Source organism: Prunus avium, chromosome 6, assembly GCF_965620075.1.
Source record: "Prunus avium chromosome 6, drPruAviu1.hap1.1, whole genome shotgun sequence".
Taxonomy (NCBI): domain Eukaryota; kingdom Viridiplantae; phylum Streptophyta; class Magnoliopsida; order Rosales; family Rosaceae; genus Prunus; species Prunus avium.
This window is the reverse complement of record NC_142289.1, coordinates 10191970-10208983: the sequence shown is the minus strand read 5'-3', so window position 1 is coordinate 10208983 and position 17014 is coordinate 10191970. Positions and strand designations below refer to the sequence as shown.

The following is a 17014-nucleotide window of genomic DNA, read 5'->3' as shown; positions in this document are numbered from 1 at the left end:
TGCATTTGTCTAGAGGATTATACGATGATCAGTGTGATTTCGTTTAGATATGGCATCGTGTTAGGTTTTAGTATGTATAATCAGATGGATTCCTGAGGATCAACTTTACAGTCTATGATTTTCCCCAGGAAGTTTGCTTGAACCCCTCTCCCGCCCTCTACCGGCGAGAAAATTCAGAACTGAATCGATGTTTAGGGAAAAGGTTGATAAGTACTGTAGATTGATTCCTACAAACATAAGCTATAAATTCACATTTAGACTTTACATTAGCACTTTCGTCTGCATTGTTTATAGGACGATCAGTTTTACTTTTAAAGAACAAACATTGTTGCTAGCTACCGACACTTTTGGGATTGCTACTGTCAAAGGAGAACTGTGCCTGTCCAAGTTTTATGTTTTTTGTTTTCTCGTTTTGCTTCTTTGTCTCGTTGTTTTATAATAGAGTAAGTAAATTTATAAACCATGAAGCGTAAAATATGTAAATGCTTCTGTTAGCTACAATATTGTTGCTTCCCTGCAGTTTCCAGCTTCTTCATTCGTTCAAATATTTCTGCTGTATATGTTTTTCCTTCATGGGTTTCAAGGTTTCTTGGTTCTCTTATAAACAAGTTTCATTCCGACTTCCGATCATGAACTTTGATGTTTATATTTGACACTTTTGACACTGGCTGCGCACGTGTAGATAATGAAGACAATTAGTGTAACATTAGCATAATTATTTTCCTTGATGACTAGACTATAATATTATTGATGGGTGTTGGTAGTTGCTTACTTGCTCTGTTGAATCCGTGTGGTTCTAGGGCAGTGCGTATATGTTTTCCTGTCTGGCATCTTTCTTTCATGTTAGGTGTCTACTATTCCGCGGGGTCAAGAATTACGGCAGTTTCTAATTTTAATTTACGGTGATATTAGGAAACATTTTGCATAGGATGCTCAACATGCATATGCAATGTGGGAGCTCAATTATAGTTCTATGGACTTGTTTGGTGGCTCGATCTGCGCTCAGTTGGAATTGATTTCAAGCAAGTTCTTATGAGTTTTATCCATCTTAATAAGACTTGCAAGACACAATATATTCACTAAACAACAATCACGACATTGTCAAATTTAATTGAAATGGTTCATTGCATATCGAGCCACTGAGCAAAGTCATATATACTAGTGGTATAATAAAGACATTTATCCTTCCACCAGAATTAGAGTTCAAATTCATCCTCCAACCCTCTTGATTTAAAAAGCCAAAAAGAAAGAAAGATTGTGCAATTATATTTTATAAAATAAGAAAAAAAATATGTAAAGTTTCATATTGCTTTACCATGTCATTACATAATTTGGAGTAGAGCATCCTTTTGTTGTGAAGCATCTACTAGTAATTGATTATTAATATTTTATTTTATTTTACAACTTACTTGTGAAAAGATAAACACATATTTATACACATTTAATTACACCTAAATTTTTCTCTTGTTTCTAGTTTCATTCTCATGGATTAGATAAATTTAAGGGGTGTCTATACTTATAAAGACTTTTTTTAAAGTGAGTGATTTTCATAAAATTGACAAATTCTTAAATACTTTCATAGAGTTTATAAAAGTCACTAGTAAATTGGCAAGACTTTTACTATTTTCAATTAGCCTTTTTTTTAATATAAAAGATTGTATGTCATTTAACCGAAAGGAACATTTCACGATAAGAACTAGCATGTTAACGGGGCCTCGTTAAAACCTTCCTAGAGAAAACAAAACCTCGGGGTAGGAAAGAGTATCGCCCATGCTATTGACTAAACAGAAGAGTCAAACAACTTATACAAAACAGACAAACCTAAAACCCAACCACAAAACCCTTAAAACAACATCCCATCACTACGTAGGTACTAGTGAAAGAAGTCCTCCTATGATTTATAGAAAGCATCATGATTCTTCATACAAAGTCAAAAACGTACTATGATCCAGCCAATCACCCAACCGCAAAACCATTTAAACACATCCCATCACTACGCAGGTACTGTCAAAGAAAGCCTCCTATGATCTAAAGAAAGCATCATAGTTCTTCGTACAGAGTCAAAAACGCATTATAAGCATCATAACAGATCCAGCCAAACACCAACCGCCACCTCCATTTTTCTTGATCAAGAACCCCAGTAAAGGAGACCAAGATTGGCCTCTTTGCTTGAAGAAATTTCCGAAGAAAGATCTTCATAGTAGGAACGTTCATCGGTTGCCAAGCCCACGAACGTTCCATAGGGGAATTATTATGGAGACCTTGGAGACCCCTTGAGGTTGGTCTCCTCCGCCTTGTCAACAAAATCCTAGATACAAAAACTACGCTTACCAGAAAAAGCCATGCCACTAACAATCAAATGCCTAACACCAGTTTCCACACGCTTTTGATTCTCGCTTGGTGTTGCATGCTTATCATCCCCTTCAACATAAGAGGTGGCGGTCACCTCCATAGCATTAAGATGGAGACCCTTCACCAGCGGCTGCCTCCTTGGGAACCTAAAAAGGAAGCCAGTGCAGCTACCCCATGGAGAACAAAAGAGAAAAAAAAACAGTGTACCCAATACACCAAGAAGAACCCATAGAGAATCATAGAAGACTAAGAAAGACGGCGCAGAGAATGAATAAATAAAACTGGAGAAACCCTAACCCTAGCCATCAAGGCTCTCCTCGCGTGAACGAGAGAGCGACCTTGAGGATATCTTGAAGTCTAGCCTTAAAATTATGCAAAAGTCATTCATTTAATAAGCTTTTTTAAAATCATTAATTGGATACAACCAAACTTTTAAATACTTTTAAGTACTTTTTAAAAGTCACAAATGAATATGGGGGATGATTTCCCCACTCCCCTTTTCTCTACTTACACTCCCTTTTTCTTTTTAATACTTTTTAATCAATTTTGTTCTTTCTCTTTCCTATTTTATCCTTACCCTACATTAATTTCCTTTTTACTTCACTTTTATATTATTTCTTTTTCTTTATACTTAATTTTCCAACTTACACTCCATTTTTAATATTAAAGGGAAGAAAAAAAAAACTTAATTTCTTACTCGATTAAAGGAAAAAAAAAATACTGAAAATGGAGTGCAAGTTGGAAAATTAAGTATAAAGAAAAATAACTAATATAAAAGTGAAGTAAAAAGAAATTAATGTAGGGTAAGGGTATAATAGGAAAGAGAAAAAACAAAATTGATTAAAAAGTAAAAAGGAGTGTAAGTGGAGAAAATGGGAGTGAGGAAATCATATCCCTTGAATATCACTAAACTTTTAAATAGAATTGGATACACGCCCTTTGGAGTAGTTTAAACTATTAATTGTATCAACACAAAAAATCTCTTGTTTCGATAAATATGTACATCCATTTGAAGAGGATTGAGGGTGTGCTCAAGACAGAATGCTTTAAAAGTGAAACATTCAAAATTTTAGTATTAATCTTGATTAATGAAAATGTTAAAACAGAAAAACATTTTAAAATACATGCATACGTGTATATATATAATATACATATATATATATATATATATGTATATTATATATATATATACATGTATATACATGTATATTATATACATATACATGTATATATACCCATGTATGTATATTATATATATACGAGTATATACATATACATGTATATATATACATGTATATACATGTATATATGTATATTATAATATACATATATACACCTATATACACATATTATATATGTATAATGTATGTATATATATATATATATATATATATATATATATATATATATATATATGTTATATATAAATATATAAAATATACATATATACATGGGTATAATACATATATATATATATATATGTATTTTATAATATAATATATATATACATATATATATATATATGTATTTTATAATATAATATATATATATATGTATTTTATAATATAATATATATATATGTATTTTATAATATAATATATATATATGTATTTTATAATATATATATATATATATGTATATACATGTATGTGTACATATATATATATATATATACATACATATGTTTATATTATTTATAATATACATATATACATGTATATACACATACATGTCACATATATTATAAAATACATATGTACACATACATAATATATGTATTTACACATATATACATATATATAGATAGTTTTGAAATAAAAAATAAAAAATCTAGTCCTAGTCCAAGTGTACACCAAACGCAGGATAAGTGTTATCCAACTTAGACCAAGCCAAGCCAAGCCAAGACAGTCCCTAAGTATAGTCCATGTCAAGACAGTCTCGTGTACCAAACGAGCCCTTAATTGTATCAACACAAAAAATCTCTTGTTTCGATAAATATGTACATCCATTTGAAGAGGATTGAGGGTGTGCTCAAGACAGAATGCTTTAAAAGTGAAACATTCAAAATTTTAGTATTAATCTTGATTAATGAAAATGTTAAAACAGAAAAACATTTTATTAAATAAGAATAAATTAGTACATTACAATCTGTTTGAATTGAATTAAATAAAAAGAAAATAAAAGAACATCATCTGCAGCTGCCCATAACATTATGAGACAATCAAGCATTTCAGATATATATTTTTAAAAAAATTATAAAAGATAGAAAATTAAAATAAGAACTAAAAAATAATCCAATTGGCACGCACGCACGTTAAAGGGGCTGGTCTCAATTATGCTAAGGTAAATGCTTAAAACGAGCCCCACCAAACATGTCCTGAACGTCCCAATTATCCTAAGCTAAACCAATTCAAATTATTTGAGTGGTTTTGCACAATCACCGTTCAATTACTGTTGGGCCCATGAGCCCGCCCTCATCTTATGCTAATAGTATAATTATCCAATGGGCTTTAAAGTGGAATTTTAATTGAGAATGTCTGGTTCTCAACATTCAACAATTCCTTCACATGGGATAATGTGGCTAGACTTTGATCTAAAATGCCATTCATTTGATTGGTGTTTGCAGTTTCTGAAGCTTCCTCTCTAGGGAGACTTCGAAGAAGACTTGTGATGCTTTTGAGTCCATCAAAGTCTTGAGGCTAAGATTTGTTGAAGACTTTTTGTGTTAGGTCGGGCCCAAATTGAGACTTTTGTTTGTGTTTTATTAGGTTCCTGGTGGCGCCCTTTGTATCTCACTCAGAGGCCAACTTTTTGACTAATCCTTGGTTATTAGTTTCTGTGCTCATTAAATATGAGATAGGGACTGCCACCTTTTTTTTTTTTTTTTTCTTTTTTTTTTTATAAAGTCTAAGCAATAATTTAAACTAAAAAAAGAGGGGGCTTTTTACACACACACTACTATGGTGCTATGAGATTCAAATATGAGCCCACTAGTGTCAAGGTCTTTTTCCATTAGACTGTCACTTTTAATTAGTACTTAGTTTTGAATTTCTGAATGCAACTATTTTTTTCATACAAGCGGTATTTAAAGAGGAGAAATTCGAACACTGGATCTTGTATGACTCTAGATTAGTTAAGACAGAATTATAAAAGCACTAGATGCAATGCATTTTTGAATTTGAAATGCATTTATTAAATTTCCCTCTTATGCAGATATTAACTTAAAGTTGAATGAGTCAATTGAACTAATATCTTATACTTATATGTTTGGATTTAAACTCACTATTCAAATCGACTCTAAATTTCTGTTAACAAATTTGAACATGGGAATTCTTTCAACATTAGTAAGAGAATTACCACTAAATTAGCTAGTTGGTAATAATAAAAAAAATTATAAATTACTCGAACCCGAAACTATATTACTTGAGGATTGATACCTTAATTAGCATAAAAATTCTCACTATAGAATTGTAAAAAAAACTGCACACGAGGACAAGAACAAATTACAAAATATGAAAAATGATCTTATTTCATCTGTAACCACACACACCTCAAATCTGCCCAAATCACCAGTCAAATATGCTTTTTAAGTTTTTATCATGACATAAAATAAAACATGATTTGCCGAAAGTAGTGCGTCCACAAGTCAATTAGTCGCCCGACAATTTCAATTTGGACTGGTTGACTGGAGAGTCCAACACTTTGTTAGTAGCTAGAAGCAACAGTACCCTAATTACCATTTGTAATAAAATATGTCATTTCAATTAAAAATAATTGGGTGAAGAAGCTACTGTATTGTGATGGGCTAGTGGGTTTGAAAACTTGACCTCTAAAACAATGAAATGGAATCGGATAGAGACCCATATGGGTGCGTTAGCTCACCTACTTGGCTTTATCACCAACAATCCAGGACCCACTAGAAAGTGATCGCACATTATAAACGCGAAAATAAAATTATACAGATCAACCAACAAAAGCTGGTCCAACTATGTTAAACAACACGCATAATGTTCAATGTACTTAGCCTGAGTGCTATTAAGCCATCAGCTTAAAGTAAAAGCTAAGTTTCAAAATCCAATTGGGTCCATGTTGGTGGTTCAAGTCAAGAGCATCTACCTTTAAGCATATGGGTAGGCTTATGTGCATTTGAGGCATGCTGTAGCAGATGGCTTCATGCTCACTCGGGTTAACCTAAAGGACACATTTCCACAAGTTCAGGCACATTCTAGGGTTTCATTTTTAATAAGTCAACTTGGGGAACATGAAAGTTTCGACAGCTTCGAACCCCACCAACTGAGTCTTCACGGCGACGTTTCAGAGCTTGTTTTTTTACCTGCATCATGCATGGCTGCTGTGTTCAACTTCCTAGACGGGATATCCAACGTTGCCTTATCAGCTATGGGGGTATGCTCCCTGAAAAGTAAATGGTTGGAACCATAATGTGTTTATTAGATCCATGACATTGTGGTTGGAACCAATGTTGCCTCATTTCTCACTAAATAATTTGGCATGGATCAAGATCACTCATCCTAGAGCTTAACGAACAATCACTCATATTTAAATACATAATCTTAATTGGCAATGTTGTTGCTCATGAATTGGCTCAATTTGGTCTGCGACACAAGCAGTTTTTTGTTTGGGATGATGCTGCGCTGCCGTGGTTATCGGCATTCTTAGCAAAAGATTGGGAGGGAATGAGTTCTTTGTTTTTTAGGGTAGGAGGGAGCTGTGGTACTCTTTTTACTTGACCGGATTTTCCTCCTTTTGAGGTTTTTTAAAACAAGATTTTAATGAGATTATTATTTTGCTCCTCCAGTTTTTGTTTTCCTTTTTTGGGTTGTACTCTACAATGTGTTTAATCAATGAAGCATTTTTCTGATTTTTTTTTTAAAAACATAATCTTATTAATTGATAGCCTAACAACACATTTTTAACATCCCTTGTTATGAAAGATTCCAATGTCGGATTCAAAACTCCCTATCCTTCGATAAATAAATAATGTCATCACAAATCCAGACCCATACCATTAATATCCAGTAGTTATCATTTTGATCATAAATCACAAGTGAAATAAACGTAATCACACAGTTGTTATATCCTTACTATAAAATCATACCAACTTTCATTGTTTGAAGTTCTTACTATTTGTCGTCGTTTTCCACAATATATATAGTATATTAGTCTACAATATTATTTTTGCAATCTATATTCTATACCATTAAACCCCACACCACCTGTTCTAGGAATTGAATAAAATAAAAGGTTATTCTTCTAAGAAGATCCTCCTCTATCTCAATCCCACACAAATGTCTCATTGGGTTCTAATTCTTTTTCTCATCCATGCATGTGTATCTAAGAATTTAGAAGCAATTCAATTCACCAGATTATGTGGTCATCTAATCATCATGTATAAAAAGAAAAGAAAAGAAAAGTAGTGTTGATTCTTTTTTAAGTACAAGTAATGGTCTAAATTACATAAGAGAGAGATTTCTCAAACATAAACAAAACTAAGATATTATGAGAGTTCGAATCTGAGATATCTGATATGCACGTAAATACCGTTTTTCTTTAAACTAACCCCTATTGAGTCTTAAATTGACCCCAACCAAACTTTTTCCAATCCTTGCTCCTCAAGCTGGCATCAATTAGCAACACCACCCCAAATTCCCATCCTTTTCAAACATCACATTGTTTGCCTCAATTTGCAAGATAAACATCAATTCCCAACCTCCAATAGAACCTGTCCTTATTCCAATGTCCCAAAAAAAAAACTAAAAAAAATGACACCAAAAAACCGTAGTAGTAAATGAACCTTCACACTTTCCCCCTACTAGAAAAAATACAATGGCCCTGGTTGGCAACAATAATCAATAACAAAGAAAATTTGACCCAGAAATTGTTCTTTTGCTTTTGTGCTAAGTTCCAACTTACTACTAATTATATTGCCACTTTCTACTAAAAAGCCAAAATCGAATCACGTTTCATTTGCTCGCATAGTAATAATATCTTCCCTCCATAATTAAAACCCGTATCTTCTTCTGCCCTTTCCAGGAGAAGTTTCAGTCCCTCTTCTTCTCTCACAAAATCCAAAAAGATGAAACAATAAAGCACCTTCCATGTGAGCCCTTTGAAAATTGAAGCCCTTCTAAATTATCCCTCCCTCCATTTAAATCCCTATCTCTGTCTCTCTCATTGCCTCCTCCCACAAAATGTCACCATCTTCCTCCATGCACACACACAGTAACCCACCAACTCTAAAACCCAAACCCAACCGTTATGCTTCAACCTATAAACATATGTTCCCTTCTTCTCTGTCTCTGATCAAACCTTAATTTGGCTCTCTTTTTTTTTTTGTTTCTTTCAAATAAAGATGAGACATTTACCTCTAAAATCTCTTTTTGTGCTGTTTGCTGTACACCTATGCGTTTCATCGGTGATGGCCTCTTTGGCCGGAGATACCCAGACCTTGATTCTGGTCAAGGCTAAACTTTCCGACCCGGACGGAAAACTCGACGATTGGGTTCCCAACAGCGACCACAATCCCTGCAATTGGACGGGGATTACGTGTGAACCAAACAGCCACACAGTGCTTGCTGTGAACATTTCCGGGTTGGGTATTGCCGGCGGGTTTCCATTCGGGTTTTGTCATATTCGGACCCTCCGAAACCTCTCTGTGTCTAGCAACTCCATCAACGGCTCTCTCCAAACCCAGACCCTCTCCCTCTGCTCGCACCTTCAAGTTCTGGAATTGGAAGCTAACAACATCGTCGGAGAGTTGCCGGAGTTCTCGCCGGACTTCACCGATTTACAGGTCCTGGACCTACAAAGCAACAACTTCTCCGGCGATATTCCGGCGAGTTTCGGCCGGCTTCCGGCGCTCAAGGTCCTACTCCTCTCCCAGAACTTGCTCACGGGTTCAATTCCGAGTTTCTTGTGCAATCTGACTGAGTTGACTCGCTTGGCACTCGGTTACAATCCCTTCAAGCACGCTGTGTTACCTTCAGAGATCGGAAACTTAAGAAAGCTCGAGACCCTCTTCATCCCCCAATCCAACGTCAAGGGCCAAATACCAAACTCGATCGGGAACTTAGTGTCTCTCAAGAGCCTCGACCTGTCTGAAAATTCTCTAACTGGCGTGTTGCCTGAGAGCATTGGAAGGCTGAGAAGCGCGGTTGAGATCGAGCTGTTTACAAACCACCTGTTCGGCGAATTGCCTGAGAGCATCGCAAACTTGAGTTCTCTACGATACTTGGATTTGTCGCTGAACGCTTTCACTGGCAAATTGTCTGAGAAAATTGCAGGGATGCGTTTAGTTTCTTTGAATCTCAACGACAATTTTCTCCAAGGCGAAGTTCCTCAAATCTTAGGCTCCAACCCGATACTTGAGCAGCTCAAGCTCTTCAACAACAGCTTTTCCGGTTCGCTACCGGAAAATCTCGGCCGATATTCAGATTTGGACGAGTTGGATGTCTCCACTAATAAATTCACCGGCGAGTTTCCCAAGTACCTCTGCTACAAGAAAAAGCTCACGAGACTCGTCACATTCAGTAACCAGTTCTCTGGTAACTTGCCTGATACATTAAGCGAGTGCGATTCTCTCGGCTACGTTCGAATCGAACACAACGAATTCAGCGGCGTCGTTTCTGACAAGTTTTGGGGTCTGCCTCTGCTTACTTTTCTTCAAATCAACAACAACAGGTTCAACGGCACCGTTTCGCCTTCGATTTCCGCTGCCAATGGTCTCACGACACTTCTAATTTCCGGCAACCAGTTTTCCGGCAGTATTCCGCCGGAGATGTGCAAGCTTTCTGATCTCGCGAAGCTTGACCTCAGTAAAAACCAGTTCTCCGGCGACTTGCCGCGTTGCATAACGGAGTTGAAGAAGTTGCAGAAGCTTGAGATGCAAGAGAACGTGTTCTCTGGACAGATTCCGAGTCAAGTGAGTTCGTGGACCGAATTGATCGAGTTGAACCTAGCCAGTAACCGGCTCTCGGGTTGGATCCCACCTGAGCTCGGGGACTTGCCGGTGCTGAATTACTTGGATCTCTCCGAAAATTTTCTCACGGGCGAGATTCCGGTGGAGTTAACTAAGCTCAAGCTCAACCAGTTCAACGTCTCAAACAACAAACTGTACGGAAAGATTCCTTCCGGGTTCAATTACGAACTTTATGTCTCGGGTCTAATGGGCAACCCGAATCTATGCAGTCCGGATCTGAAGCCCATGCCAACCTGCTCCAAACCCAAATCCGCTGCCCCATTTCTGATAGTCATTTTATCCGTCTGCGTTTTATTGCTAGTCGGGTCTCTGGCTTGGTTTTTGAAACTCAGATCCAAAGCATTTGGCGGTAAAGTCAAGAGGCTTTACCGGGTGACCACGTTCCAGCGGGTCGGGTTTAACGAAGAGGAGGTGATGTCGTCTTTAACGAAAGAGAATCAAATTGCGACGGGCGGATCGGGTCATGTTTATAGGGTGAAGCTGAAAACGGGCCAAACTGTGGCGGTTAAGAAGCTGTGGGGCGGGTTAAGGAAACCCGAAACTGAGGGCGTTTTCCGATCCGAAGTGGAGACGTTGGGTCGGATCCGCCATGGCAATATCGTAAAATTGATGTTTTGTTGTAGCGGTGAGGATAGTAGAATCTTGGGTTACGAGTACATGGAGAATGGAAGCTTGGGCGATTGCTTGCACGGAGAGAAGGTCGGGGCGTTGGAGGATTGGGCAAAGAGATTCGAAATTGCGGTCGGGTCGGCCCATGGGCTGGCATATCTGCACCACGACTGTGTTCCTGCTATCGTGCACCGGGATGTGAAGAGCAACAACATACTTTTGGATGAGGACTGGACCCCACGGGTGGGGGATTTTGGACTGGCGAAGACTTTGCAAAAGGACGTGGCGGCTAGCTGTGGTGCCATGTCAAGGATTGCTGGGTCCTACGGCTACATTGCTCCAGGTGAGTCGTTTTCATACTTTTGTTGGGGTTTTCTGGTTGGTTGCTAACTTTTGCTTTTTTAGGTTTGTAATTTAGAATCTCTGGCTCATGTGATGGCAACTTTGGGACCCAGTGTTGTTTTCATTTTAGGTTAAATTGAAATCAGAAACTATATTTGATTGGCTGAATTTAAATTTCATGCAATCAAACTTCTTGTGGTCTTTGGTCTTGCTTGTTGATATATATTATTGTCAAATGCCTACTGTTGGCACAAGTGGCCTTGGTCTTGCTTGGGGAGGAACAAACGCTCTCTGCCAACACCAACATCAACATGGGTTTACTATTTTATTAGGTGGTAACCCCTGTTAATATGCATTATTATTATTCAAAACAAATCTTATCGACAATCTGCTTGTGCAGTCAGCCATGACTGTAAACTCTTGATATGTATGTATGTCTTACATTAATAACTGCTGTCGGTCACCCACTTACGTACGTACGCGTGTAACATGACCTTTACTTTTTATTATCGAGGTTCTTTCCTTAAAGGGGTGTTTTAACTTATTCACTTGTGCTTTTATCCTGTTGGCAGAGTACGCATACACACTCAAAGTTACGGAGAAGAGTGATGTCTATAGCTTTGGCGTGGTGCTGCTAGAACTGATTACAGGCAAGAGGCCAAATGACTTGTCCTTCGGTGAGAACAAGGACATAGTCAAGTGGGTTAGCGAGGCCGCCGTAGCTTCTCCTCCTTCAGGAGGAGGAGAAGAAAACGGAGGTGACGGCAATGGTTGTTTCAACGCAGATCTCAGCCAGATTGTTGATCCAAGGATGGACCTGTCGACATGCGATTACGATGAGATTGAGAAGGTTTTGATGGTGGCTCTTCTATGTACCTCCGCGTTCCCAATTAACAGGCCCTCCATGCGAAAGGTGGTCGAAATGCTCAACGATCGGAAACAATCTCGATCATTCAAAATGTTGGCCCAAATTTAGTACAATTTTGTTGCATGGCTTGGTCTATGGGATTTTGTAAAGACAGATCGGTGTTGCAACCTTGGTTTGGACTCTTGTTCCTTTTGCAGTAATAATGTAAGGTCTAAAAGAAAGAAAGATTACGTATTTATCAAGCTCTGTATCATATTTATTTCTAGTGTTTTCGTAAGAGCTATAAAGTATAAAGCATGCTTACAGCTTACACATAAGTTCTTTCAACAATTCGCTCTCCTATATAGATGTCTGTTTCAACATTTTCCTATTTTAATTGCGCACGTGTGATAAATCGTCGTGTTAAACTTGAAGTATAATTTTAAAAAAAACACAGAAAAACCTTTCCACCCTTTTCCTCCCTCCGACTCTATTTTAATTCATGTAGCAAATGGATCCCCTGAGAAATTAAAGAAAACCAAACAGAGGGATAAAAAGAAGGCATCAAACCAAAGCGTCATAAAAAACCAAACCAAAAGAACTGAAAACCGGAGAGAAGGCAGAGAAATAAATGTATAATTAAAAGATAATCAAAAGTTTTATTTATTGAGCCTATTAAATGTCAAATGTCACAAAATGCACAAAATCATGAGAAAGAGAAGTACCTGAGAGGATTGGTGAATTAGTTAGACATCACGATTTTGTACCCCAAACCCAAACATTTGATTCTGTATTCAGAAGGAATAAAACCATGAACTAGAAAAAAATAAACAAAAAACAAAATAAAGCCAGACTAAGCATCCAAACATATATATCACTTAAGTGGTATAATGAAAACATAGAATAAACAATTATTTTAATGTAATCGGTTTTGTTGAAAGCAGCTCACCAATTCCTCTGCAAGCCTCCTGCACTTTGGGAAGTTGAACCCCCCCTTGAAAACCTACAATGTTAACAATTCACATTAAGGAACGAAAGAAAGAAAATAGCCATTTGAACGAAATTTGAAACAGATGCAATAATTAATTGCATACGTCTTTATTTATAACCCAATCTCAATACATCAAGGTCTAATTGCATACATCTGCTTGTACATCAAAGCCTCCAGCTGCTGTCTTCTTTGTCACCAATTTAACTATCAAAGAAACAAATATCAGCATAAAAAGAAACAAACCTCTAAAAAGAGAAGAAACACAGCCGCGGGCAGTAAGTCCTTTAGCAGTTTTCCTCCACTTGAACTCCCTCCATCTCTATCATCCTCATTTTGCTTTTAATTCCTCTACCAAAGGAATCCCAGGAGAAAAAAAAAATAGAAGGAAAAAAATCATAGCATAATCTGTATACATGCGGTCCTCCTCTTCTTAGAACCCTTTCACCCCGTTCACCTTCCTGGCTTGGGTTTCATATCAGTCATGGCCAAAAAGATGTTCTCACCTACCAACTGCTCCACATAACCAAGTTAGCAAGGGTTGCAATATCCACAATATACAACATATATATATATACTAGCCTCCTTGCAAACCCACAAAATTCAAAGAAGCAGAAGATTGGGAACTCACTACTTCAATTTTGACCAGAATGTGCTAGGCTACTATCAATTTCTCAAACAATTTAACGAAATGCACAATTACAAATGCGAACATTACCAAAAATTATTAAAACAGTAAATGCTGACCTTTACAGCCAACCTCTGCAACTTGGGAACCTCCTCAAGCAATCGAGCCTTGGCCCTCCGAATCTCAGCGTTCAGCGCAACAGCATATGCCCTATTTTTCTCTTTCGAAGCAATTTCCGCTTTCTGCAAATAAAAAGAACTCCGGTTTCAGTTCAGCACACCTTCCATGAAATATCAGAAATATACATGCATTAATACCAAAAAAAGGGGGTAATTTCAATTCAGCAGAAACAAAAGAAAACAAAAACAAAACCCAAAATTAAACATGTAACCAATTGGACATTTTTATTTGGGTGGTGAAGACAACTGGTTAAAGTTGAGAAATGTAGGTTTAAAATCAATCAAATTGAAACCAATTGAATGAGTTAAAAAGAGTAGGTAGAGCACTAAAGAAGCAAAGTTTGTCAGACAGTATAAATTGAAATCCTAAAAGACTTATTTTACAAAATGATATCAAACCATTTCCTAAGTGAAGTTTTTAACTTGAATGCCTTCTTATATTAGTTTGCATTGCTTTCTTATATTTGTCATTCGTTTTATACGAAAACCTAAGCCCATTTTTTCAGTCACTTTGCATGAAAACCAACACCGTCCTAAGTTACACGGCTAATCGAACAAAACAATCTAAAAACAGCTTGTAAGTCAAGCAAAAGGTATAAACAACCACCAAGGTATATAACAAATTTCCCAATTTAACCCAAATAAGAGTGGACATGATATCCATATTACATGAACACAAACACTGCATAAGGAATAGAGAGGCAATCATGAATTATACCTTTAAAGTGAAGAGTGGTTAGACAATTTGGGCGAACGACCGCTTCTTGTATTTGGATTTCGTACCCAAGCTCTCCTGAAACAATCAAAATTTCATAAAAGCTTGAGATTAAATCAGGGAAAAAAAAAACAAAAAGAAAGAGAGCAGAAAACACATAGTAGTAGAGTCAAGTCGAATTTTGGGAAGGAATTTTGAGGGAACCCAAAAGAAAAAAAAAATGTCAATAAAACAAAATGAAGAAACATTAACCTGAAAGTTATCTTTGCTTCTTTGCTTCAATGATTGCTTATACATCAGAGAGGTGAGAGACGATAGAATCTGTTGAGATAAAATTCCAAAGTTTCAATGAGACATGTAGATTTGAAAAACTTTTTAATTTTCATAAGTCATACCTGAAGCAATTGGATGACTGTCTAACTGTGATTCATACTAAAAAATATATATATAAACAGTAATTAGAATGAAGTACAACAACCACATAATTACATAGCCTCAAAATACAACCAACAAACCAACTTGAAGCAAATACTTAAATTTCAGGATTCTAACAGTGTAACTACAAAAGAATTCTAACATTACAAATCATGAAGCATGAAACTTAAACTGAATATTTATTTAACCAAAAACTAATACGAAGTGCACAGTGAAATCCAAGTAAGTACAAAGGAAAACATGATTAGACATTCAAGCAGGTCATGTTCATGCTTTAAAAAATTAGAAACTAAAGTGAAACCATATGCGGATGCCAAAAAAACAAATGCAATTTAGGTAAGCGAAAGCAAAGATGGAGAGAAAAGGAAATTTGTTAATTTGTTTTAGTTTGCTAACAATATCCAAATTAGGGGGCGAGTGGGAAGAGATGGAGGCTTGAATGGCGGAATTCGGAGTTCGTTTGGCGGTGGACTCTTGAGAAAGATGGCGGGTTCAAAGGGAGGTGAAAGTCCTGCACTGAGAAAAAGTTGTGCTACGCCCTCTATGTCTAAGTTTCCAAGGAGTAGAAGTGTGTGTGACAGAGAGCCAAAGATCCCAATTAGTCCCTTCAACTCAGCTGTAGGTACATTGCTCCTCTTTGAAGGATTAAGAGCCGCAACAACTGCTGATATGGATGAAAGCAAAAGGGTGTGTCGTTTGTATTTTTTCACTTCCAAGAAATGCATTTCTTTTTTAACCTGGTGGTTGGTCACCTAAGAGACTAAGAGGATTAGATGTGGATGAATTTAGTGCCTTGTTGGGATCAACTTGACGGTGCTAGACTCGTGCACTTTATGCCTCCCTACCACTTTTTGCATGTGTTTGTGTGTGTGCACATGCCCAGGCTTTATCAATGAAATTATCTGTTTTTTATATGCTTAACAAAACCCTCCATTTTACATATCGTGCTTTGATTCTATGAGCCACATCATCTCCATTAATCCCTGAAAAATAATTAAAAACGCAGAAAATCAGAATAGATGAAAACCATTTAGTGAACCAAAAACAAAACCAAAATGAGAGAGAGAGAGAGATTCATACCATTGACATCAAACCCATCAAATCTAAATGCTTTCTTCATTGGTGCTATGGAGAAACAGCATATATAATCAAAGAAATTCCATTAGGATCCAAAAATTAGAGATAGTAAACAGATCAAACCTAAATGCTTTCTTCATTGAATAAGCCTAAAAGAGCAGAAATTGAAGCAAAATTCTATCATGAACCAAAAATGAGAGAGAGAGAGAGAGAGAGAGAGATTAATCCCCGAAAAATAATTAAAATTTTATAAGAAAATAGAACAGAGAAATCCACATAAGTAACTGAAACCCAATTGCAAACCCACAAAATTCAAAGAAGCAGAAGATTCGGAACTCACTGCTTCAATTTTGACCAGAATGTGCTAGGCTACTATTAATTTCTCAAACAATTTAACGAAATGCACAATTACAAATGCGAACATTACCAAAAATCATTAAAGCAGTAAATGCTGACCTTTACAGCCAAGGACGGACCCAGGAAATTTTATAGGGGTGGACTAGTATTTTTAAATGGGAGATCCATTATATTACCTTTTTTTCCTTTATGTTACATGGTTAATTGGCTATAGGCTACAGGTTTTTTTTTTTATATGTAAAGAAAATGAGTGGTAGCAACTATTTTTCAATTAACAAATTTTAAATTTTATGGGAGTACACATAGACGTAGGGAGTGTAGTCATATAGATCTACAATTGCACAATCACAAGCTACAAGCATTCAACAAAACCAAGAGACAACTAGACTATATAAAAGCAAAGATCAAGTAATAAATAGATTAAATTAGAAAAATGACAAGTCATCAATAAAATCCTAGCAAATTGTATAAGAAAAAAATTCCCAAAAT

General features: G+C 36.4%; 1 protein-coding gene and 1 long non-coding RNA gene across 4 annotated transcripts; one reads left to right on the top strand and one right to left on the bottom strand.

Annotated features, from left to right (window-relative positions):
• Window positions 1–8285: 8285 nt before the first annotated feature.
• On the top strand, window positions 8286–12430 carry HSL2 (HAESA-like 2). Its single transcript, XM_088254833.1, has 2 exons — window positions 8286–11300; window positions 11872–12430. The coding sequence occupies exons 1-2, from the start codon at window positions 8723–8725 to the stop codon at window positions 12273–12275; spliced, it is 2982 nt and encodes a 993-aa protein (XP_088110959.1). The 5' UTR covers window positions 8286–8722; the 3' UTR covers window positions 12276–12430.
• Window positions 12402–16622, bottom strand: LOC110747157 (uncharacterized). Of its 3 annotated transcripts, XR_015836526.1 has the most exons (9): window positions 16172–16620; window positions 14909–16074; window positions 14660–14734; window positions 13882–14004; window positions 13381–13647; window positions 13096–13149; window positions 12872–12934; window positions 12552–12666; window positions 12402–12501 (listed from the first exon to the last, which is right to left on the bottom strand). It is a non-coding gene; the product is annotated as an uncharacterized LOC110747157 (long non-coding RNA). The 3 variants fall into 3 exon arrangements; XR_015836527.1 differs by having other exon boundaries at window positions 12402–12666; window positions 12872–12962; window positions 16172–16622; XR_015836525.1 differs by having other exon boundaries at window positions 12402–12666.
• Window positions 16623–17014: the final 392 nt, after the last annotated feature.

Bases quoted from the DNA above. Each gene is read 5' to 3' on its own strand.
- HSL2 (XM_088254833.1), top strand. From the start codon at position 8,723: ATGAGACATTTACCTCTAAAATCTCTTTTTGTGCTGTTTGCTGTACAC. The intron at 11,301-11,871 runs GTGAGTCGTTTT...TCCTGTTGGCAG, and splicing joins CTACGGCTACATTGCTCCAG to AGTACGCATACACACTCAAA.